General features: G+C 37.8%; 1 protein-coding gene across 1 annotated transcript in view; it reads right to left on the bottom strand.

Annotated features, from left to right (window-relative positions):
- LOC136883349 (probable multidrug resistance-associated protein lethal(2)03659) overlaps positions 1–26,244 on the bottom strand; it is a 274,390-nt gene that overhangs the window by 149,886 nt on the left and 98,260 nt on the right. Inside the window, exons 9-10 of the mRNA XM_067155603.2 lie at positions 25,115–25,345; positions 14,390–14,676 (exon numbers count right to left, since the gene is read on the bottom strand). Of these exons, the coding sequence (XP_067011704.2) occupies positions 14,390–14,676; positions 25,115–25,345 (518 nt within the window). The remainder of the gene's footprint in view (positions 1–14,389; positions 14,677–25,114; positions 25,346–26,244) is intronic.

Genomic DNA, 26,244 nt, shown 5'->3' with positions numbered 1-26,244 from the left:
TATTATATGTAAACGTGGCGAACATATGTTTTATATGGAACGAGATTAGTGGACAATTTAAGCTTGAATTTATTGATTAAACAATTGACCTTATCAATTCTAAACCCATTAAGTTTAGCCAGATTCCTTATATAACTGAGTTCAGATTTCAGATTGTTGGCAGAAAGAGGAATTTTTAAAGCTCTGTATATTAAACTATAGAATGATGCCTGTTTATGAGTATTGGGGTGTAAAGAGGAATTTTTAATGGTTATAGGAGAATGTGTAGGTTTTCTGAAAATTTGAAATTCGAAAGTATTATTAAAGCGTGTAACCATTATAATACCAATATAAATGGTCCGTTATTGGACATTATAAATTTTCCAGCTAGCTCATTCTTGGTTGCCAGCGTTTCGCCCTCGTGTGCTAGGGTGGGCTCATCAGTTGGTACCTAGCACACCTACCAATACGCTGGCTAGCGCATACCGTGGAGGCCACTGCGTAGGCTAACTGGAGCCACCGGCAGTGCCAATGCACTAAGAGACTTTGTCTCATCACTAAAAATTGATGCCTGCTTGGCCATCAGATTATATAGATGTTGATTCCCATAGGGAATCTGAAATATTTGTCCTGAATGAGCAAATTTATAATACCAATATAAATGGTCCGTTATTGGACATTATAATAATGTCCAATAACGGACCATTTATATTGGTATTATAAATTTGCTCATTCAGGACAAATATTTCAGATTCCCTATGGGAATCAACATCTATATAATCTGATGGCCAAGCAGGCATCAATTTTTAGTGATGAGACAAAGTCTCTTAGTGCATTGGCACTGCCGGTGGCTCCAGTTAGCCTACGCAGTGGCCTCCACGGTATGCGCTAGCCAGCGTATTGGTAGGTGTGCTAGGTACCAACTGATGAGCCCACCCTAGCACACGAGGGCGAAACGCTGGCAACCAAGAATGAGCTAGCTGGAAAATTTATAATGTCCAATAACGGACCATTTATATTGGTATTATAAATTTGCTCATTCAGGACAAATATTTCAGATTCCCTATGGGAATCAACATCTATATAATGTAACCATTATGTCAAGAAAATTCATGGTTTCCCTGGTTCCGCATTTTCACACCAGGTAAATGCTGGGGCTGTACCTTAATTAAGGCCACGGCTGCTTCCTTCCCACTCCTAGCCCTTTCCTGTCCCATCGTCGCCATAAGACCTATCTGTGTCGATGCGGTGAATCACAGCACGACAATCCTTGAGTCCAATTAGTGGGGTAGGCCGTGGATAGTGTGGTCATGACTTCCACGTTTCTTTGAATTTCTTTGCTCACGGTCAGAAGCAGAACTTAACATGCTGAAAGCTCATCTTCATTAAATAAATATAGCGGCTTTAATCCAGTATTCATTCATTTATTTATTTATGTTAATACAATCTGTTTTAGTTACTCACATCACGTCATTTGTTTCATCTCATTAATTCCTCTGATGAGGTCGACGTAAGGAAGAGCATATGGTCATTAAAACTCGCTATGAAGATTCGTCTCAATTCATACTTGACCCCATAGAGAAAAGGGATAACGGTATTGTATTATCATAATTATTATGCAGTATTGATACAAAATAAATCAATGGCCAGTCATTTGTCTCTGTCAGTTGAGCAGTAGGCCTACTACACAGTAAACCTGATCACTATTTTAATTTTAATTGTCTTGCACCACTAACTTCCCTGCTACCGGCGTGTTGTCATTCCAAGTAACGTCATCTTCGCTGCTGTCTCGTCAGCCATGTACTGCAATCAAGACCGAGAGCATTCGAACCTTTTAAAAATAGTTTTATTCCCGACTATAGAGTCCAAACTTTGTGAAGCTATTCCCAAATGTTTTCTAGAGATGGTCTCTGATATTCCCAGCTGGTGAATGTGTAGCAAAAGCCACTCATTCTGAATAAAGCTGTGTTGTTGAAAGCATGCCAAACCACCAGCTGATAACTAGCGTATGTTACAAGTTGTATTTCCGAATGTAATACATAATGACTGGCAGCATTCTTTTGATAACTGTGGCTATTGAAAGCCAGATCCTTATTTTTAAGTATATATCATGCTTGTTTCCTACATTTATCACATCATTATATACCTAAACAGCAGTAAATGAGATAAGAGAGAGTCTTATTATCATAATGTTTAATTTCATACGTTCTTTGTCTCCCATTTTTTAATGCATACCCTAGAATGTTTTGTTTGGTGTCTCCGAAAATCGTTGAAAAATATCAATGAAAATGAAAATCCACCGCCTGTTTCCAGTCATTTGACCGGCTCAGGAATGGAATGAATGAAGCCCCATATTATTATTATTTGTTAGGTACATTGGTGAGTAAAACAATTGTGATTGGATTGTTTTTATCACGTTTTAAACCTATTTCTCTCCCAAAAACCCTATATTGGCCTGAGTTATGAGATATTGTCCGACTCGTTGGGTGAATGGTCAGCGTACTGGCCTTCGGTTCAGAGGGTCCTGGGTTTGATTCTCGGCCGGGTCGGGGATTTTAATTTTCATTGGTTAATTCCAGTGGCCCGGAGGCTGGGTGTTTGTGCTGTCCCCAACATTCCTGCAACTCACACACCACACATAACACTATCCTCCACCACAATAACACGCAGTTACCTACACATGGCAGATGCCGCCCAACCCCATTGGAGGGTCTGCCTTACAAGGACTGCACTCAGCTAGAAATAGCCACACGAAATTATTATTATGAGATATTAAATGATCACTTTGTTAATGATATCGCCTGCCTATATTACTAGGCCTAGCAACAACCGTGAATATTTCTTAACTAAAGTATTCTCGTTTCCTCATCCCGATGTGGTGCAGTTCTTTTTTAGATTAGCCCTCATTGGAACAGACTTGCATGTACCATTTTTACTGCAAATCAACCTTCCTGCCATTCGTAAAGCTCTGGCAATACAATAACGGAAATCGAACTCAGGCTCCCGAGAACGGCAGCTAATTGTGTTAACCATTATGCTGGCGTACATTCTTAACTACAAAACACAGACATATATACATGACTGATGTGTGCTTGCAGTGCGTGGGTCGGACACAAAACTATTCACCTATTTGTGTGACGTAATCAGAGCTGCAGTAGGCCTACGCTAGTGCGGCGGACATTTCTTAACTATGAAGGACAGTTGTACCGCATGACTTTAAAGCGTGCTTTCATTGCGTGGATCGTACGGACAAGACTATTCACAAATTTGTGTTTGGCCATCAGAGCTGCATTGATGTATCCACAAAGATGCAAACAAAATGCTGTCAGTTATTTATTTCACCTTAACTTCATATAAACATACACATAACCTTATAACTGCTGTCAAAAACAAAATACACACATCAACAAACCGCAATTTTAACAATTGCCTATCACAGCACATGGAGATTGCAACCCTGAAACAGTTGACTGCTGACTAGCATCAAATACAGTAGAGACAATACGTGACACTTCCGGATTTAGCCTTGTTAAAATGGGAGACAAGTCACAAGTGGTGCTCCTAGTGGCTTGACCTGAAAATTCATGCTAAATTCAAATATCAATGAAAATGGATAAATAAATTACGTCTAGAAAGAAAGTGTTACTAAGATATTAACTTCACAGTTGCTAAAGCAATTCTGGATAAATGAATGAAGAATTATTTAACAGGTTATTATTTAAAGACTGAAATTAGACATATAATCAAGATGTGAAATGGACTGCTGTGAAAGGGCTTGATCTTTCATTTATGCATTACTTTTTTAGCTTTAGAATTCCAGCCTGAACGTTCACAGCTAGATTTTTCTTTTTTCTCATTTTAAAGCATTGTATCATCACATTAAAACACTTGTCAACAAAAATATCGGCACATTCCTTAAACACATGATTCAATGAATTTTAATTTAAGAGCTGGACAATTTTCTTTTTAACTTGAAGCATACTAACAGAAAGAAAATCTATAAATTTAGCCTCAAAAACATTCAAACTTTCCCTATAAACAATACTTGCCATAATGCCATTACATTAGGGTAAAGCAAATTTGCATCATCATAATGTTTTGACAAAATATGTACATTTCTTAAATCACCCATATTTTCTTCAGTGCTTGACAATGCATTACAGCATTCCAAATGGGGTAACTTGGAACACAACCAGCCACACTCATATGCACATATATTTTCCTGAATTAAATCAAACCCACAGATCACACCTACAACAACACATCAGTATTGAAGGTTAACTGCTGCATTATACAATAAAATATGCGTATTATATTTGAAGCCCGTTAAAATATGGGTCGAGCAGGTCAGAAGATTATGAAGTACTATAAAAATCTCTTTGTCACTGGAAGAATATATATGCAAACATAATATTACTTACATTTTCTTGTCACGAGGTAAACGGAAGAAAGACCGTGCATTTTTCTCTACTTCATAGTTACTGCAGCCAAACACAGCACATACCTTTCCCCTCATGATGAGAGGAGATATCAAGGAATGACACACGCTACTATTTAATTATGTCAACTCACTGAAGACGCATAAATAACACCAAAAACTTCACACACAAATACACGTGCTCTTATGACAGAATCAGTAGTTCTCAGGTCAATCCGCTAGAGAGAGCTCTAATAGCTGTCCCTCGATATCTCGCTGAGTGTCGCGTATTGTCTCTACTGTATTTGCTAGCATGTCTACCTAAACACAGCATGAGGTCACAAGTATACTCCTGTTAAACCATAACTCCTAGTAAACAATATCTCTCTCCACCATCAAGACCAACTCATTATATATGTGCCTGGCCAGGCTTCTAGAAAGATACATTTTCTCGTAAATTCTATAGAATGCTTAAGGCCTAGAAATAATGTTCAGAATATTCTACAGAGTTCTCATCTACCTAGTACCATTCTGGAAATTACCATGGGTTACAGAATACTGCAGCAGATTACACATCATATACAGGTAATAATAAATTATATACAGGTTCTTACATTAACTGAACTAATATGTCTATATACAGTACATGTTTCATGACATAACCTCACACACAGTGCAATCATCCGACTACGTAAATAATAATACTAATACTTAATGGAAGTAAACACTTCATAGCCATACATTACAAGTCATAATAATAATAATAATAATAATAATAATAATAATAATAATAATAATAATAATAATAATAATAATAATTTGAGCTCAATACTTGCATTATTTACCCATGGGTTAAAGAATATTGTTTTCAAGTTATATCACTATATTACACTTGCGTCAATATCCCCCCTATAACTTGAAACAATTTCTACAGTCTATCACACTCGTCGACTTTACCTTGGACGTAGATTGTATCTTCTTTTTTCCTCGATGTCGCTGGATGTGCTCTTTTCCTCGTGACAAGCCTGTGCCGTGTCGGGGGTCGGGTTACCTTGCTGCCAGCCTCTTCCTTGATGATAGTTGATGTGTTCTCCTCACAATCACCAGATTGTGCTGTGTCATTATTAGCCTCTCCTCCAGGCTTATTCTGTATGTGCAGCAGTTGGGTGACTCGCCGCAACTCCGATGCATGGACCATGACAGAAGGGTTGGTCTTTAGTAAGTAGACCACATGGCCCAGGTGCTTACCCCCCTCGATGGGACCAATCCATTTAGGTGCGAGACCTGTGTGAAACCCTCCAACCTTATTACTGACTGGGTGGTTACGTCACAGTACTTGTTGGCCTGGTAGGAAGATCTGGGTCTCTTCTCGGCCAAAGCTTGCTTCTCCTTGATATTCTGCTGCTACTGCCACTCTGCCAGGGAAACAGCTGCATCATCTTGACCCAAAGTGTGTGGTGGACAAATCTCCCAATCCCCGGTGCTGTCGACCAAGGAACAGCTCCGCTGGGGAATCGCTGGTGACACGGTTGATGTGTTGTCGCAGGGCAAAGAGTGACTGCGGTATCTGACGGTCGCACCGTCGGTGTTCTTTGTCTATCAGGTGGACCTGTAGCATCCTTTTCTGCTCCTAGTTCCGTCGCTCCGTTGGATTGGCCCTTGGGTTGTAGATAGGGGTGGTCCAGTGCTTCACACCCCATTCGGTCACCATTTGCTGCCACTTCCTTGGAGTGAACTGACTCCTGTTGTCTGACAGAATACACCGTGGATAACCGTAGCGGCTGAATACCTCATCTTGTAGCAGGCTGGTGATGCGTCCTGTCGTGGCTTCAGGTTACATAAAATCAGCCTCATGGTCCGTATCGCACTTACACAGATTCACAACTAAGTATTTTTTATTTTCCACCTTGTCGTACCATAAATTGCTTAAGGCAACTTATTGGTTAAAAGTGGTACATGTTTCGTATATTATAAACATCTTCAGCCACATAACACTGTATAGATGAAAAATTCCTATAATGAAAAATGCCTTAGAGGAAGTGTCCTAAAAATTAACATAAGAAGATTGACAATATTAAAAACAACATACTTAAGAGAAATTATGTAAATTCTTTCTACAATTGAAAGCAGTTGTCAAGGAAACACTTGTAAAATAATCCATAGAGAATATGTTCTAATGATTATTCTTTTCTTAAGAAGTTCATGAAAAAAAACAAAAGGCCAATTTATAAATTAAAATTTACACATTTATAAGTAATTGTCAAAATGGAGAAATCCAGATTTCACAATGTGGCTCCTATTACTATTGCAGATGAAATATTACTAATTCCTGTAATGATTGCAATTTTTTGAAAATATGAAATGAATAAACGGTGACTAAAATAAGTGTAAATACCAAGACTGGGCGCCACCTGTAAAACATTTACAGGAATATATAACTATATAGAGCAATGAGTAACTCCCTCTCCCAAGGCGACGGTCATCAGGCTGACGAAAGCTCCAGACTTACTTTATAACCTTACCTGTTTACCCCTAAAATTAGATTTGGGTAGCAAGCCAGGTTTATCCATACTCTACTGATAAAAGATTCACTGCAAGTTTCCTTCCATGACTTTACTCCTAAAATAAATAAAAATACATATAAATTACCTCAATAATCATCACTTGATGAGACCAACACCTGTTCGCCGTTTACAAAGGGCAAATATACAGACCACTAAAAACCACATACAAAAATAAATCATTTGACAAGACCAACTCGTGTTTGCCGCTTACAAGATCTAATTACAAACATCTACACACCAAGATGAAGAAAGGAACATCACTTTACAAGACCAACTCGTCTTTGCCGTTTACAAGGCAAATTACAAACCACTAAACACAGCAATTTAAAAAAAATCACTTAATGAGACCAACTCGTGTTTGCCGCTTATAAAGGCAAATTACAAACATCTTCAAACCACTATAATATTATTTTCACTATTTACATTTATCATACCTTCAGGTAAGAGTCGCACTGCACTCTACTGTTGCAGAAGAAAAGTCTAATCTGGTAAAGAAAAGTACGACGACTTTCTCTACGTACGGATGCAACTTTCTTCACGAAGAGCATCCCTACCCTTATCTACACACTTCTTCATCGACGTCTTGGATCCTTACCGATTGCTGTACCGGTTAGTTTCACTCCTCACGTTTCTCCCACCGAAACAGCATGCTCGGCTGACAATGAATTACTTTATGAAGAAATGTAGAGTTGTTCAAGCTGAACAATAGAAGATCGCATTGGAAATTGCGCAAAATATGTAGCTCCCGCGCACCGGTCCGAATGAGAGACACAGAATCAGCATCAGAATCAGAATTAGAATCGAAGTCAGGATCAGCATTAGAATGAATTGCCGCACACGCGTACGTGCTTATATAGGCTTGCTATGCGTGGTTATAGCGTCCAGAAAAGTTGACTGGTAGCAACGCTCTCACAGGCACTTCTTCACGCGTCACTCAGTCAACCCAACCTTGCTTAAAACAAAGCCCTCGTATTGGCTATCGTGCGTCTGATGTGACTTCGAACGTCCACTCACGTACATCCACATTGATCCACTCCAATTCTTCAGCCTATACTACCTGCCGTACCCCGTGTTTCCAAGCCACTTTGTTGCAACGCATTCAACTGACCTCAACCGTCCTTCCCGATATAGTCGCTGTTTTCTCGGTTGCACAATCCTTACAGCTAGGCCATATTTACAGACTCTTACCCAAACGAAAATTTATACAAAATATAATGATGCGCATATGCAATATTCCCTAACTACACATTCTTCTTATAATATTATGTTTCTACATTCTAAATAAACTAAATTACATGATTTTAACATTACAAACTATATACGAAATTTCCTAACCTAAAAATTCAGGGATCGTACATACGTACGGTTACATTCCTAGTTGTCAATTCTTTTTAAACCTGCTTTCCTCTGGAATATTATCTCCTGTCATTTTTTTTTATGGTCTTGTGTCTGGTGTAGTAGTGATGATGCGATCTCTCTTGTTCACATACTTGAAGAGGCGGAGGAGTGGGGTATTTTGGTATGTCATGAACTTCCTTGTTGTTATCTTCAGCTTCAAAGGAGGAGGAATACGTCATTCCAATTTTTTTTCTTGTGATCTTTTTCAAGCATTTTCAAATATATCAGAATATGTTATTATTTTATTATTATATTCTATAGCCTCATTAAGGTTATCATTTTTCTTTACAAGTTGGTCTAGATGAATGTATAGATCTTCATATGTATTCATTAAGCTGCACTTTTTTTGATTTTTTTTTTATGATGGTCAGGTCTTGTTCTATATTTCATCTGCAATAGTAATAGGAGCCACATTGTGAAATCTGGATTTCTCCATTTTGACAATTACTTATAAATGTGTAATTTTTAATTTATAAATTGGCTTTTTTTTTTTTTTTTTTTTCATGAACTTCTTAAGAAAAGAATAATCATTAGAACATATTCTCTATGGATTATTTTACAAGTGTTTCCTTGACAACTGCTTTCAGTTGTAGAAAGAATTTACATAATTTCTCTTAAGTATGTTGAAAAAAAATCGTTCAGATCGCACTGAACATTGCATATAACTGCATAAAATGACACTCATCAATCCTAAGAGTGGATCCCATAGCTGCAGAAAAATAACAACTCAAAAAAAGAAAAGGAAGAAGAAATGAACTACAGTTGAAATTTGTTAAGATGTTCCTCTCTAGCATGTTTCCCTGGTTGTTACGTCATTATTCCAAAGTCCCAGTCCATGTCCTATTGAAGAAACCTGGATAATACATTTACGTCACTCTTGAGTATTACAAGTTATGCATCTCATTATAAAACCGTATTGGATTCCAGAATAAGAAGTTATTATATTAATAAAACCAGCTTTCCAATACACAATAGTCCTTTGTATTTAGGATAAAACCATTTCTAGAAATTACAAGTAGGACATGTTTCGCTCAATCTTAGTGAGCATCATCAGCTAAAGATCACTTAATCCATGGTGGGTCAGGGCCCTTATCCCGGTATATATAACGAAAAAACGTCTAATATTACATTGATAAAATGCAAAATTTAACAATTTAAAAATAATCAATAAGATTATATTATGTCTATTAAAACAAATATTGATCTTTAAATTTGCTTAAAATGTGAATGAAATGAATGACTTGAAAATATTACTATAATATGTAGTGATTAATTGTTGGTATAAATCAATGACCATAATAATCTTCGCTCATTGGCATTAGACTGTGATTTAAAACAGTTATTCACATAAGGGTGAGCTCTTGTGATGAACTATGATGTTGTTTCATAAAATAAACTTGATGAGGAATGCTAAAATCACATACATTGGTTGAAAAACGAACTTCTCTGTTGGATAAAATGTCGTCTGGATCGGCGTAAATAACCTTACGGGACTCCCTCGCGTTGTGTTGCAAACATTATTTATTAGTGTGTTAATATTGGGCTTCAAATGGAGAACTACTGATCTCATAGGTGAAAAAATATAAATCGGGTGTATCCTGTAAAAAAAGAAGAGAAAGGAAGAACAGTGTGTGTGTCAATTGCTGGAATTTAAAGACTGTACTACTGTAAGGAAATAATTGAAGGCGCTTACCCATGTGTTAATTGAGGGGAGATTAGTCCCTTGGTTGTTATGGAGGTTTGATGGACACCGACTTGCTGCTACGTGTGTTGTACGAATGCGATCGTAGAGGCGGGGAAGGAAGGCGGGGCGTTATGCGAGTTGTCGGCCATTGGAGGGGACTCAGTGCTAGGAGGCGTTGTAGGTGTGGCTACTGTTGCTGTTGTTACTACAAGATGATTGAAGGCATGTTTATAATGGAAAATCTTCATGAAATTTTTAGCATTGATTCCAAAGTTAGCAATTAGATTGGGGATTTGCTCAACTATGGGGCTATTAATGTCCAAGACGTCATTTAAATTATTTTTATAAAAGTACTGGTCCAAGGAAATGTAAGCATTTTCATACCCGGTCATTAGACTGCTTTTATTTACATATTTGAGTATTTTCATATCTTGATTGATAGTACTGAAATTATGTCCCGTGTCCCTCATATGAATACTCATGGCAGAATGCTTTTTGTGTTTCAAGGCATTATAATGTTCTAAATACCTTATTCTAAAGCTACGGCCAGTTTTCCCTATATAAGAAAACTTGCACTGTGTGCATCTGAGTCTATATATTCCCGAGTTTGAGAATCTGTCGTAAATGGTATTAACGGAGTTGGAATTGAAAAAAATATTACGGTTGGTGTTGCGGGTCTGGTATGCAATGTTAATATTATGCTTCTTTAATAGTTTAGTGACATTGTAAATAGCTGGGTTGGTGAAAGTAAAAATAGCAATTTTTTTTTTTTTTTTGGGAATTAATGTAGTTGTACTTTTTGATCTAATTTTACCTATGATTCTGGTGATCATATCAGGTTTAAAACCATTCATTATGGCTAATTCTTTGATGAAACGTAGTTCTTTTTCTCGATTAGCATTAGAAAGAGGAATGTTCATGGCCCTGTGAATTTCTCAAGGATTCAAAAACAAAGTCCGTCAACTCTCTCAGAATGAAAAAGACCCCACATTAAAAATCCAATGAGTTCTTCAGAACCTGTTAAAAAGTTCTTCCTTTCTTTTACAAGAACACGAACAATAAAAACTTACCATAATGAACCCTAAGTTACCCACAGCCAGAGCTCTACCAAAAATACATAAACAAGGGACTCCATTGCGCCCCATTATAAATTGTAGAAATAGTCCCACATATAATGTTTCCAAATTTTTGCATTGTTTCCTATACAAACATTATAAATTCAATAATAAAGCCTACATAAAGAATTCTGTTGACTTCCGCAACAAATTGTCCACATTCAAGCTAACAGACAATCATGTTATGGTATCATATATCACTAACATGTATTCGAACATACCCGTAAATGACACAATTAACATTGTAAAATCTAACCTTATGAAACATAACAATCTAAGCAGATGTGAAATAGACGATTTTATTAATTTATTGAAATTCGTACTTAACAATAACTATTTCACATTCAATAATAAGATATATCATCAAAACGGACTAGCAATGGGCGACCCAATTTCTGGCATTCTTGCTAACGTCTTTATGGACGATATGGAAACCAAATTAAAAATTAATAAAATTAACAGCGTAAAACCCTGGCTAAGATTTGTGGACGACACGTTCACGGTTATAGATAAACAACTGAATAATAGTGACAACGTACTCAGGCTCCTTAACAATCTTAACCACAATATTCAGTTTACTAAAGAGGACGAGGTCAACAACTCCTTAAACTTTTTAGACTTCACTTTGACTAGAGATAAAGATAAGTTCATTTACCAAATTTACAGGAAACCATCTGCCGCTCCTATAACAATTAAAAGTGAATCCTTGCACCCCAACTCCCATAAGCAGGCTACATTTTACAGCTTGGTTCACAGGACCATGAACATTCCTCTTTCTAATGCTAATCGAGAAAAAGAACTACGTTTCATCAAAGAATTAGCCATAATGAATGGTTTTAAACCTGATATGATCACCAGAATCATAGGTAAAATTAGATCAAAAAGTACAACTACATTAATTCCCAAAAAAAAAAAAAAAAAAAATTTGCTATTTTTACTTTCACCTACCCAGCTATTTACAATGTCACTAAACCATTAAAGAAGCATAATATTAACATTGCATACCAGACCCGCAACACCAACCGTAATATTTTTTTCAATTCCAACTCCGTTAATACCATTTACGACAGATTCTCAAACTCGGGAATATATAGACTCAGATGCACACAGTGCAAGTTTTCTTATATAGGGAAAACTGGCCGTAGCTTTAGAATAAGGTATTTAGAACATTATAATGCCTTGAAACACAAAAAGCATTCCGCCATGAGTATTCATATGAGGGACACGGGACATAATTTCAGTACTATCAATCAAGATATGAAAATACTCAAATATGTAAATAAAAGCAGTCTAATGACCGGGTATGAAAATGCTTACATTTCCTTGGACCAGTACTTTTATAAAAATAATTTAAATGACGGCTCAGACATTAATAGCCCCATAGTTGAGCAAATCCCCAATCTAATTGCTAACTTTCGAATCAATGCTAAAAATTTCATGAAGATTTTCCATTATAAACATGCCTTCAATCTTCCTGTAGTAACAACAGCAACAGTAGCCACACCTACAACGCCTCCTAGCACTGAGTCCCCTCCAATGGCCGACAACTCGCATAACGCCCCGCCTTCCTTCCCCTTCCCGCTATCTTCCCCGCCTCTACGATCGCATTCGTACAACACACGTAGCAGCAAGTCGGTGTCCATCAAACCTCCGTAACAACCAAGGGACTAATCTCCCCTCAATTAACACACAGGTAAGCGCCTTCAATGATTTCCTTACAGAAATACGGTCTTCAAATTCCAACAATTGACACACATACTGTTCTTCCTTTCTTTTCTTTTTTTTACAGGATACACCCGATTTATATTTTTTCACCTACAAGATCAGTAGTTCTCCATTTGAAGCCCAATATTAACACACTAATAAATAATGTTTGCAACACAACGCGAGGGAGTTCCGTAAGGTTATTTACGCCGATCCAGACGACATTTTATCCAACAGAGAAGTTCGTTTTTCAACCAATATATGTGATTTTAGCATTCCTCATCAAGTTTATTTTATGAAACAACATCATAGTTCATCACAAGAGCTCACCCTTATGTGAATAACTGTTTTAAATCACAGTCTAATGCCAATGAGCGAAGATTATTATGGTCATTGATTTATACCAACAATTAATCACTACATATTATAGTAATATTTTCAAGTCATTCATTCCATTTACATTTTAAGCAATTTTAAAGATCAATATTTGTTTTAATAGACATAATATAATCTTATTGATTATTTTTAAATTGTTAAATTTTGCATTTTATCAATGTAATATTAGACGTTTTTTCGTTATATATACCGGGATAAGGGCCCTGACCCACCATGGATTAAGTGATCTTTAGCTGATGATGATCACTAAGATTGAGCGAAACATGTCCTACTTGTAATTTCTAGAAATGGTTTTATCCTAAATACAAAGGACTATTATGTATTGGAAAGCTGGTTTTATAAATATAATAACTTCTTACTCTTAAGTATGTTCATAATTCCCAAAATAAGAAATTTAAATTAGCGTTCCTGGCCACGTTGCATGCACGCCGCAACAGCGACAACTGGCCTGGGTAAGGATTAGGTAGAGAATGTAATTTCACGACCCCAGAGCACGGTTGCGTGTCGGCCTCCAGCCGCAGGAAGTATCAGTCCCAAGCCATCAGTAGCTCGTCTGACGTGTTCGTACTTAATTTTATGTTTGTAAGTGAATTGTGTAACAATGTACATAAATTGGGCCTACTGTACTTATGCATAGTGGTTTGCAGGACATTCAGTTATGGAGAAGAAGAAAGCTAGACAGATTACAAGTAACGAAAAAGACTGATTACAAGTGACGAAAAATTTAAGATTATTGAGAAAGTGGGTACTAATCCACACATGAAACTTGTGCAAATCGCCCAGATATTGGACATTCCTACGACAGATTTAAACATATTTGTAATCAACGTGTATAGTTTACGTCTCTAAGAAATTTTTTCCTTGATTTACTATGTTGGTGTCTTAAAACATATTATTTCCTTATTTATTTCATTATTTATAATTGTGAACACTTGGTTCTTTGTTTTCATCGTAATTATTTTTACATTCAAACCTAATCTTAAATTTAACAGCAAAATTGTTTTTAATTTTGTAGCATGTCCCCTCTTTATGACTTTTTTTTTTTTTTTGACCCCCACAAAAACGTCCTAACCAGTTTTGCCTGTAAATGGGTTGTTTCTTTCTACTGACACAGCTATGAAGTAATCCTTACCTGGCCAGACTGATCCTCGCCTTCTGACCTCCCGAGAGAGACGAGCCTCTCTCCCCCACGACAGTCATGTCACCATTTGGGAATTGCTTGAAGTCTCTCTTCAGTGCACACGCCCTGACCACTCGGTTGTAGCGAAGCCGGTCGAACTCCCGGCCAAAGATGATGTTCTGTCGCACGGTGGCAGCAAACACCCACGGTTCCTGAGAGGCATACGACACCTTCCCATTCACAGTACATGATCCAGACACCAGAGGAAGCTCTCTCAAGATGACATTGAGCAATGAACTCTGTGGGAAAGGAATATCACTAGTATTCAACATGTACAGATTTATGGTACGTGTAAAGAAGATAACAACATAAAAAGTAGGGATTATTTTGACACTATAATGTTCTATAAGGGGCTGCATGGCTGAGGCAGTAAAGGCATGCTCGGTTCGCCCAGAAGGACGTGGGTTTGAATCCCTATCAGGAAGTCGTAAAATTTAAGAAATGAGATTTCCACTTCTGGAGGTGCACATGGCCCTGAGGTTCACTCAGCCTACACCAAAAATGAGTACCAGGTTAATTCCTGGGGGCAAAGGCGGCCAGGCGTAGACCTGACTGTTCTACCCCACCAAGAGCCGAGGTTACAGATAGTGGAAGCCTTTACCTTCCACCCCTCCAGGGGCCTTCATGGCCTGTACGGAAATGACTTTGCTTTGCTCTTTTACAATGTTCTATATATCTATTGGTCTAAAATGGCTGTATAGGCTATTCAATGTATTCAGAAAGAAAAACTGGTACCAAATGACTGGAGTAAAGAAGGTGTCGTGGACTGGGTCTTGTAAAAGTTAAATGGTAGCCTTCCTTACAACACTTCAAAATCTGTAACGATCTGCTTCGCATCAGTGATGCTCTGTCAGAGACATACAGAGTGATAGGAAATCTGTCTTTGGCATTTTAAAAATCAAGGATGCTGATAACAACAACTCGACTGGCAGATGATTAAGAAGTGTCTTACGGGAGAAAGCCTTTCATACATGGGCTTCTCACGCCTTGACAGGAAGGGATGTCTCGGTATACGCCGAGCTATCCAAAGCCAACTTTTAGATGAATAATGGCAGCAGATTGTCGTCTTTGCAGTGGACAAACGCCCTTAAAATGTCGTCCAACAACTTGGCTGTTCGAACAGTACAACCTGCTGCCCTCATCCTGACCGGCGAGACTGAAACTTGGTATCTGCCCCGAGGGAGCAATGCCATCACAGGGTTAGATCAGCATTAAGGGAAATGAACTGGCAAGTTTACAAAGAAGTTCACTGTGTCTTTTCTACAGGGTCGAATAGAAGAACTTTCCAATCCAAGTTGTTTAACGTACGTCGGCTCTTAACAGACGCCTGATCTCATCCCACTTGATTTCTTCTTGTGGGGCCATGTGAAAAGCCTTGTGTATAAGACACTTGTCGAGACTGAAGAGGATCTGTTGGCAAGAATTCTCACTACCTACGACGCTGTTCAAACGACAGCGGGGATATTCGAACGGGTATCACAAAACTTTGTGCGACGATGCCATATCGAACATTTGTTGTAAATGGAGCAGCTTGTGAAACTTGTGCAGGTAAATGGACTTAAATGAGTAGAATTTTGCTTAACTTTTGACTCGATTGTTTCTGGAATACAGTTCCTTATCTCTAATTGATCCATTTGCCGTCTTCCATCATCCTTGAAAGTTTGTAACAACATCATCACGGATACATCCTATATATTCATGAACATTGATCAGTTAAAGGACTGTTATTCAGTAGCTGAGAAAGTACTATAAAATACACCTGGAACACTTTGAAAGGGTTAGGTATCCCCAGAAACACACTCAACAATATCATATTAGGGATTATCAAAGACTCATTAAGCATTCTGCAGTGCCACCTTTATATTTCACCTGAATCTAGCCTACTTTATCCGATAATCCCTTATGAATCTGTTGCATTTACCTTCTGCAAAGTATGAATGCAAGCAGTTATTAATTTGTGCATATGAATTATTTATTTATTTTTTCCAAATTGTAATACACGTATTATGTCTACTAAAATTCACGATTACTGTCGTGACACACACAGTACATGTGCTGATAGTTCTTACGTGAATATATATATATAAACACACACACTTACATTTAAAAAGGGGGACAAGAAGATATGTGGCAATTTTCAACCAATCATACTCGTATCTCTGGTAGCAAAAATATTTGAAAGGACACTAGGAAAGAGAATGAGAAGGAAGGTGGAAGGACAATTACAAGACGAGCAATATGGCTTTCAAAATGGAAGATCAATACTAGATCCCATCTTCAGTATGAAACAGTTGTTGAAAAAACATTGGGAATATGGAAGAGATATGATGATGACACTCCTTGGTTTAGAAAAGGCTTACGATACTGTACCCAGAGAAAAAGTATGAAAAGGAATGTAACAGAAAGAATTTGGAAAACAAATGACAGAATATGTGCAAACAATGTTTAAAAAAAAAAAAATTGTTGCAGCAGTCTCCAGACACATGTGGGGAGAACAGTGTGGTTTTGGAATGAAACTGGACTACAACAAGGAAGTGTGCTGTCGGCACTGTTATTCATAAAGGTTATAGATGAAATTGTTTGATTGGCGTACTTGAGCACCTTCAAACTCTTCTGTCATTGGATCCACGCAGTCTGATGGTGTACAGAACAACTGTGACTTCACAGCAACCTTTCCTTATTCTGTTACCATCTGTTTTCTCTTTCAGGTATTTTTAAAATGTAGTTATTCAAAATTAGTTTCAGCAGACTGAAGAGCCTAACAGTTATATACATCACACCGACACAGATAGGTCTTATGACGATGATGTGATAGGAAAGGGCTAGCAGTGGGAAGGAAGCGACTGTGGTACAGCCCCAACTCACTCGGTCCTAACAGTTGAAACTGAAAACAGATGGCTTTATGTTTAACCCTTTCAGCCCTGAGAGATTTTTTTTGTTTGGCTTGCAGAATAATTTCCATGTCGAAGTATAGGTTAAATATAATGGTGATATTGATGATTATTCTTTTTACAGGAAAGTTTATCTATGTGACACATCTCCTGAATTTTCTGGATTGAAAGTTTGTTATAAACTCACCACTGCCCAATTGGATCCTAATTCATTTCAAAGAATGAATGTAATGCTGGCATTTCAGCTTTTCAGTAGATCTGTCGCTAATGGTATAGAATTCTATTGGAGTATTAATTCAGAGGTTTTAGAAGAATTGAAGCCATGGGAAATTTTACAAGTGATTTAAACCATCAGACAGAAACATTAAATTCACCCATCTCTACTCGAGCAATATGGCATGTGACACTTTAGTGAAGTAGCAGAATATTCTCAGAGATGCCCAAAATAACATTTTGCAAATAACACTGGAGTCCTTGAGAGTTACCTTACTCCTTTGTTATTAGAGTAGGTGACACTGAGGTCTCAAAAACCTACAATCCTCTAAAATTCAATAGGCCCGACCATGTTGTAGATATATGACCACATCGAGCAGTATACATTGGGAATTTCAACAGGCACCACCAGGACTGGAAATACAAAACTAATGATGAGAATGGTGAAGCAGTAGTGGAATGGATAGACAACCTTTATCACGTCTTTGATGCTGAAGACAGAAGCACATTCAAATCAGCAGCCTGGAATAGAGAGTATTGTCCTGATCTATGCTTTATGTCCAGAGACGAAGGAAACAAACCTCTACAAACTACTCGAAATGTGCTTAATGACATCCCACACAGCCAACATAGACCTGTGGCATCACCTCTAGCCCTCGACCACGCTAGAATTTCAATAGGGCTGAACTTGATAAAGGTGTGCATCAGATACCACCTATACATGAAGCTTATGAAAGATTTGTAGGAGCTATTATATCTGCAGCAAAGGAAAATATCCCTAGAGGCTTTCACAAAGAATATATACCTGCATCGAGCAAGGAAAGTGAAAAACTATACCAACAATTTTTTGAGAACGGTGACCATGACCATGAAATTGCAGATGAACTCTTACACAGTCTAGATGCAGCCAGGAGTAAAATATAGGAAGATAAAGTTAGCTCACTTGACTGCACAAAGTCAAGCTATGATGCATGATCTCTACTATGGAAACTTGGAGATGGAAAAATAACTGCATGGATGACATCAGAAATCCATCCAAACAAGATTGCCTCTCATATAGTCATGACTTCCAAAAGATAGGACACAAAGAAAGAAATGAATCTCCTTAAATGTAGCTCCCCAGTGGCACAACCCGTACCATTTAGTGTGGAAGAAATAAACACTGCCATCAGTGCCATTAAGTTAGGTGAAGCCCCTGGTGAGGGCAGAACATGCTCGCACCTGCAAATTCTACACTGATATCCTTGAAAGAGGTCAAATACCAAAGGCCTTCAAACAGACAAAGATTATTGCCATACTGAAGAAAGATAAACCAAGTGAAAAACCAGAGTGCCACCGCCCTATTGCTTTGCTCACCATTGCATACAAACTCCTAAATAAACTTCTGCTGAACATAATTGGTCCTAATATACTCAAGAAAATTCCAGTGGAACAGGCAGGCTTTAGACCATAGAGAAACACAACAGATCAAGTTATGTGTCTTACAACCCACAAAGAAGCAGGCTACCAAAGAAAACTCAAGACTTCAGTGGCATTCATGGACTTAACAGCAGCCTACAACACAGTCTGGAAAGATGAAGTACTCTACAAGTTCATGAAAGTTATCCCATGTAGAATAACTGCACGACTTTTGAACACCATGCTGAGTCAAAGTCCATTTTGATTACAAAGACAATTCCGTGTACATAAGGGGAAGGGACACAAAGGACCCTGTAATAATTAAGAGTATTATTGGACCTTTATGTTTTCTTATATATATATCAATGATATGAGTAAAGAAGTGGAATCAGAGATAAGGCTATTTGCAGATGATGTTATTCTGTATAAAGTAATAAATAAGTTAAAAGATTGTGAGCAACTGGAAAATTACCTCGATAATGTTGTGAGATGGACAGCAGGCAATGGTATGTTGATAAACGGGGTTAAAAGTCAGGTTGTGAGTTTCACAAATAGGAAAAGTCCTCTCAGTTTTAATTACTGCATTGATGGGGTGAAAGTTCCTTATGGGGATCACTGAAAGTACCTAGGTGTTAATAAAAGGAAAGATCTTCATTGGGGTAATAGCCGGCTCTGTGGTGTAGGGGTAGCATGCCTTCCTCTTACCCGGAGGCCCCGGGTTCGATTCCCGGCCAGATCAGGGATTTTTATCTGGACCTGAGGGCTGGTTCAAGGTCCACTCAGCCTACGTGATTAGAATTGAGGAGCTATCTGATGGTGAGATAGCGGCCCCGGTGTAGAAAGCCAAGAATAACGGCCGAGAGGATTCGTCGTACTGACAACACGACACCTCGTAATCTGCAGGCCTTTGGGCTGAGCAGCGGTCGCTTGGTAGGCCAAGGCCCTTCAAGGGCTGTCGTGCCATGGGGTTTGTTTGTTTTCATTGGGGTAATCACATAAATGGGATTGTAAATAAAGGGTACAGATCTCTGCACATAGTTATGAGAGTGTTTAGGGGTTGTAGTAAGGGTGTAAAGGAGAGGGCATACAAGTCTCTGGTAAGACACAAACTAGAGTAGGGTTCCAGTGTATGGCACCCACACCAGGACTACCTGATACAAGAACTGGAAAAGATACAAAGGTAAGTGGCATGTTTTGTTCTGGATGATTTCCGACGAAGGTGTGGTGTTACAGGTAATAAATGTTAAAAATTAAATAACTGGAAAGGAGGTTCAACCTATTCAATACTCAAAAGAAAGAAACGTAGCAATTACATTTCTATTTAAATGGGACCGGTTTCGACCTTAGTCTAGGTCATCATCAGCCATAAAAAACATATAAAATGTTTATGAATGTTGGAGGTCAGTTCCACACTCTGTTAGGCACAAAGACACGACATCACATTCTGTCCTGCACAAAGTCACAACACTACTAATCAACATACGAAGATCAAAAAGGCTTGAATTCGCAGACGAACAGATCTGTAGTAGAAAGCCGCCAGCTCCCGGTGACCAGCGCGGCACACTCAAGGTCACGCGCTGCGGCCAAACACCAAAGTAGAGTGGAGAACGTTTCGAAGGTCCAGAACCTGTCACGGCTGCGGGAAGCCAATTACGTATATAAAAATATACGACGCCAATTAGTACAACTGAATGAGCACCCGTACTCCAGATAAGTTCTTGGTAAACAGTTGACTTGAAAAAACAATTGTAGAGAGAAGAAAAAAATGTAGTAAAAAGCGCAATATCGGAAAACAAATGAAAACTTATATGCACAGTGCGCTATTTTTTAAGAAGAAAAAATTTTTAGGTTATGATTGAAGTAGTCGAAGTTGGCGCAAGACAAAAATTTGAAAGAGGAGAATAAATTAAACGAGGAAGAGTGATAGTGAAATAAGAGAAAGAATAAAAGAAATTGAAGTTAGATGGTAATGAGGAAAGATAAGATAGGGAAATGAAGGAGGGGTAGTTTAAGGTGGGTTAGGAGGGTGGGTTATTGGAGGTAGAAAATGTGGGTGGGAACTATGTAAGACATCGAAAATAGAATTGGGGTTTTGGAATTTGGAATTTTTGAGAAGAAGAATTAGGAAGTCAAAAAGGATATTGGGTTTTTCTCTACAATTGTTTTTTCAAGTCAACTGTTTACCAAGAACTTATCTGGAGTACGGGTGCTCATTCAGTTGTACTAATTGGCGCCGTATATTTTTATATACGTAATTGGCTTCCCGCAGCCGTGACAGGTTCTGGACCTTCGAAACGTTCTCCACTCTACTTTGGTGTTTGGCCGCAGCGCGTGACCTTGAGTGTGCCGCGCTGGTCACCGGGAGCTGGCGGCTTTCTACTACAGATCTGTTCGTCTGCGAATTCAAGCCTTTTTGATCTTCGTATGTTGATTAGTAGTGTTGTGACTTTGTGCAGGACAGAATGTGATGTCGTGTCTTTGTGCCTAACAGAGTGTGGAACTGACCTCCAACATTCATAAACATTTTATATGTTTTTTATGGCTGATGATGACCTAGACTAAGGTCGAAACCGGTCCCATTTAAATAGAAATGTGATTGCTACGTTTCTTTCTTTTGAGTATTGAATAGGTTGAACCTCCTTTCCAGTTATTTAATTTTTAACATCAATAATTTCAATACGGAACAATGAAATTTTTATCTTTAAAGGTAATAAATCTCATTTTTGGTCCGTATTCAAAATTTACAGTTCAAAAACAATAAAGGTGATCTTTAATCCACCTATTCAGTACTTTAATTTCCACTTATAGTGGTTACATAAACATACTATCAGGAAATGGGACACGTTTCGCCCTCAATTTAGGGCATCTTCAGCCTAAAAACAATCTTAAAGAGTACACCTTATATTAAAATGGAAGCTGAAAGTTTAGCCAGTTACTAAAATTCAGTACATAAAAATATGAAAAATGATACATTATACAAACATGTTAATGGAAACACTGTCAATGATTATGTCACAGGTGAACAATGTAGTGGAAGTGGAAAGTGTTTATTGAAGACTTTATTTGTAAAGTGTGGTGATTTGTTTTATTTGTAATGACCTAACCTGTACAGTGTAATATTTGATACCATATGTATTTGTAAATAGTAGATTTCAGTTCTGTACTTACTGGAAGTATGTAGAAATGTTACTTGAATTTTTGAACAGGGCGTGTTGCTTTTGTTGGTTATGTGTTCTAGAAAGTATGTTCTGACTGTTCTGGAAATGCGACATTTGCGATCGTGCGTATTCGAGAATGTTAGTTAAAGTTTGCGACTGAAAGTAGGGTTGTGATTGGTGAGTCTGGGTGACAATAGGCGGGCTCATGCGTTTTGATTGGCTACTCCAAGGCCAGGGTTTACCTTTATAAGAGAGCGGGGTAGCTGTCTGACGATTCGGTCGGTCTTGATGGCCCACCTTCGGGTAAGCACTCTTGAATTCTGTTCCAGCTAAAATTTCCATAATGTTCGGTTGCTATTTCGTATAGGAGTCTGCCCTAACCTCACCTAGATTTGCCAAATTAATTATTCATGACACCTTAGCTTTTCAGCTGGGCTTGCCTGGTTGTTTTCGAGGCATTCCCAGTTCCTGGTTTCAATAAATATGTAGATTGTAGTTTAATATATTTACCGTGGGGTTTTGCCTCTGGTAGTTCAGTGTCACTTGATGTATGCTAGAGTTTTGGAGAGTACGTTCACTTCACTGTAAATTATAATTGCACATTACGTTGCTTTTAACCTACTAAATTGCATTGTACAAACTGGATTCGTAACTAGATGTACAGTTGGTTTGAAGTTTGAAACTTGTAGGAAGCTATTATCTAAGAACCTCTAAGTTGTGTGTATCACAGAACATATAGTTTGTAAGTTACAAGTTGGCGGATTTGTTTCGGAATGTATTTGTAAAATCCATTTGTAAATTATATTTTTCAAATTTAAGGATCATGGTTGATTGTTTCTGAATCTGCAATCTAAGCCATGTCCATGCCCTCGGCAGGTCCTAGCCCCTTCCCACATTGCCGGTTTATTGCCCACTAGTTGGCCCTACTGATATTTACGAAGTTGTTGTCGGCGCAGATCCGCGTAGTTTCTGCTGATATCTCTTTGAATGTGTAGTGATTTTTGGGACTGTGGTATGTGTTTGTGGATTGCAACTGCTGTAGTATTTAGTGTTACCGCTGTAGTAAAGGTAACAGATTAAACTATAAATTGTTTTGTCAGAGACTAAAACTTATTCCGTTACTAATTTCTAATTAAAATGGTTCATTTAAAATTGTTAGTGGAATACCAAAGTAACAATGACATAATGCCAACGACATGAGGGCGTGAAACACAAGCACAAATATGAATGTCATAAATACAACATGTTCTTCAAGGCTGCTGATGAAATCATGAGCATAAGGGGAAACTGAAGCATCAGTTGAATTATTACAGAAGGGGTCCTTAGCACCAGTAGGCAATATTATTGTCTGAGACCTTGTCAGGAAATGTCAGTAGACACTGGAAAATGTTCTATGTTTGTTGAAAGCTGTCATTTGCTATCTACTGTTGCGTTGGTAGCCGCCCTTCTGTTGGCTCTCTGTCATTGTCACTCTGGTATTCCACTAACAATTTTAAATGAACCATTTTAATTAGAAATTTGTAATGGAATAAGTTTTAGTCTCTGACAAAATATTTTATAGTTTAACCATTGAGAGTGTTTCCATTAACATGTTTGTATAATGTATCATTTTTCACATTTTTATGTACCGAATTTTAGTAACTGGCTAAACTTTTAGCTTCCATATTAATATAAGGTGTACTCTTGAAGATTGTTTTTAGGCTGAAGATGCCCTAAATTGAGGGCAAAACGTGTCCCATTTCCTGATAGTATGTTTATGTAACCACTATAAGTGGAAATTAAAGTACTGAATAGGTGGATTAAAGATTACCTTTATTGTTTTTGAAGGTGTAGTGTTACGAAAATGTTGCTTACTTGGGGGCTGGGAAGACTTGGGAGTAAGGAGACGAGCTGCTCAACCCACCAGTATGTTTCAAACTGTCAGAGGAGAGATGGTGTGGAACGACATAAGTAGACGAATAAGTTTGAGCGGAGCTTTTAAAAGTAGGAAAGATCACAATATGAAGATAAAGTTGGAATTCAAGAGGAAATGGGGAAAATATTCATTTACAAGTCGAGGAATAAGGGACTGTAATAAATTATCAAGGGGAATGTTTGATAAATTCCCAAGTTCTTTGAAAATGTTTAAGAAAAGGCTAAATACACAACTGTTAGGGAATCTCTCACCTGGGTGACAGCCCTAAATGATGATTGATTGATTGATTGATTGATTGATTGATTGATTGATTGATTGATTGATTGATTGATTGATTGATTGATTGATTGATTGATTGATTGATTGATTGATTGATTGATTGATTGATTGATTGATTGATTGATTGATTGATTGATTGATTGATTGATTGATTGATTGATTGATTGATTGATTGATTGATTGATTGATTGATTGATTGATTGATTGATTGATTGATTGATTGATTGATTGATTGATTGATTGATTGATTGATTGATTGATTGATTGATTGATTGATTGATTGATTGATTGATTGATTGATTGATTGATTGATTGATTGATTGATTGATTGATTGATTGATTGATTGATTGATTGATTGATTGATTGATTGATTGATTGATTGATTGATTGATTGATTGATTGATTGATTGATTGATTGATTGATTGATTGATTGATTGATTGATTGATTGATTGATTGATTGATTGATTGATTGATTGATTGATTGATTGATTGATTGATTGATTGATTGATTGATTGATTGATTGATTGATTGATTGATTGATTGATTGATTGATTGATTGATTGATTGATTGATTGATTGATTGATTGATTGATTGATTGATTGATTGATTGATTGATTGATTGATTGATTGATTGATTGATTGATTGATTGATTGATTGATTGATTGATTGATTGATTGATTGATTGATTGATTGATTGATTGATTGATTGATTGATTGATTGATTGATTGTTGTCACATGGACTGAGGGGACCTTGTATAGAGGTATTCAAGTGAACCCTTGTTTCCTTCCAGAGTTTGATTTACAATTGTTACAAACCTTCCCTGCTCCTACTTGACCAGTCACAATCACCAGCTTCCCTCGGGGCACCTCCAGGTCTATCTCCGAGAGGGTGTCGTCCGTGTTATCAGGAGTCCACTTGGCTGTGGCCTTCTTTAGGACCACCATCATGTCGTCCTTCTTCTCTAAGTTCGCAGCTGGGCCGTTGGAGAGACTCTTTCCATCGCTGGCAGACTGCGAGCTGTACACCTCATCATGGTGCATGAACGTCTACGAATACAAAACAATAAAAGCATACATAAATTTTCATTATAGACTGTTATGCCTGTGAGCATTCAGTCTGCAAACTTCAGTGAATTAACTAAGTAGCTCTACAATCCACTATTTGCAACTAGATCTGTAGTCTTCTACACTTAATTTCTTTAAATCATTAAAAACTTATTCTAACCGTCATCTTTTTTGTCTCCGTCTACTACTTTACCTTATCTATTTTACCATTTGCTTTACGCCGCACTGGCACATACAGGCTTTATGTGACAATGGAATAGGAAAGAGCAAGGAGAGGAAAGGAAGTGGCTTAATTAAGGTAGATACAGCATCTGCCTGGTTGTGAAAATGGGAAACTATGGAAAAACCATCTTCAGGGCTGCTGACAGTGGGGTTTGAATCCGCTATCTCTCCCGAATGCAAGCTCATAGCTGCGCGACCTTAATCACGCGGCCAACTCACTCAGTCATCTACTTCTCTTGCCCTCCATCACCGAGTCCATTATTCTCCTCCTTTCACCTCACATGACCACATCACTGAAAGCAGGTTATACGCACACCTTCATCCATCAAGTTCATTCTTAACTTAGCCTTTACCTCCTCATTCCCAGCACCCTCCTGTTATTATTCCCACCTGTTTGTACCAGCAATCAATCCCATTACTTTCAAGATCATAAATCTACCCAGCTTTTGCTTCCGTACAGCAAAGTCAGCCTAGAAATAGAGGAATGCAAAGGTAGTTTTGTTTGAGACATGACTTCCTTCTTCCAAGGATTACACCAGTGGCAAAGCTATTAGTTAATGAATGAGTAGGCAGGAAATATTACCTTAAAGTTCCTTGTTGAGTAGTTCCAAATGTTGAGTTTTCTTGGTTGCAAAATGGTCAATTACACCGTCCTTCAA

The sequence above is a fragment of the Anabrus simplex genome, chromosome 1, assembly GCF_040414725.1.
Source record: "Anabrus simplex isolate iqAnaSimp1 chromosome 1, ASM4041472v1, whole genome shotgun sequence".
Lineage (NCBI taxonomy): Eukaryota > Metazoa > Arthropoda > Insecta > Orthoptera > Tettigoniidae > Anabrus > Anabrus simplex.
The sequence above is the reverse complement of the archived record's forward strand: the minus strand, read 5'-3'. Positions and strand labels throughout refer to the sequence as shown.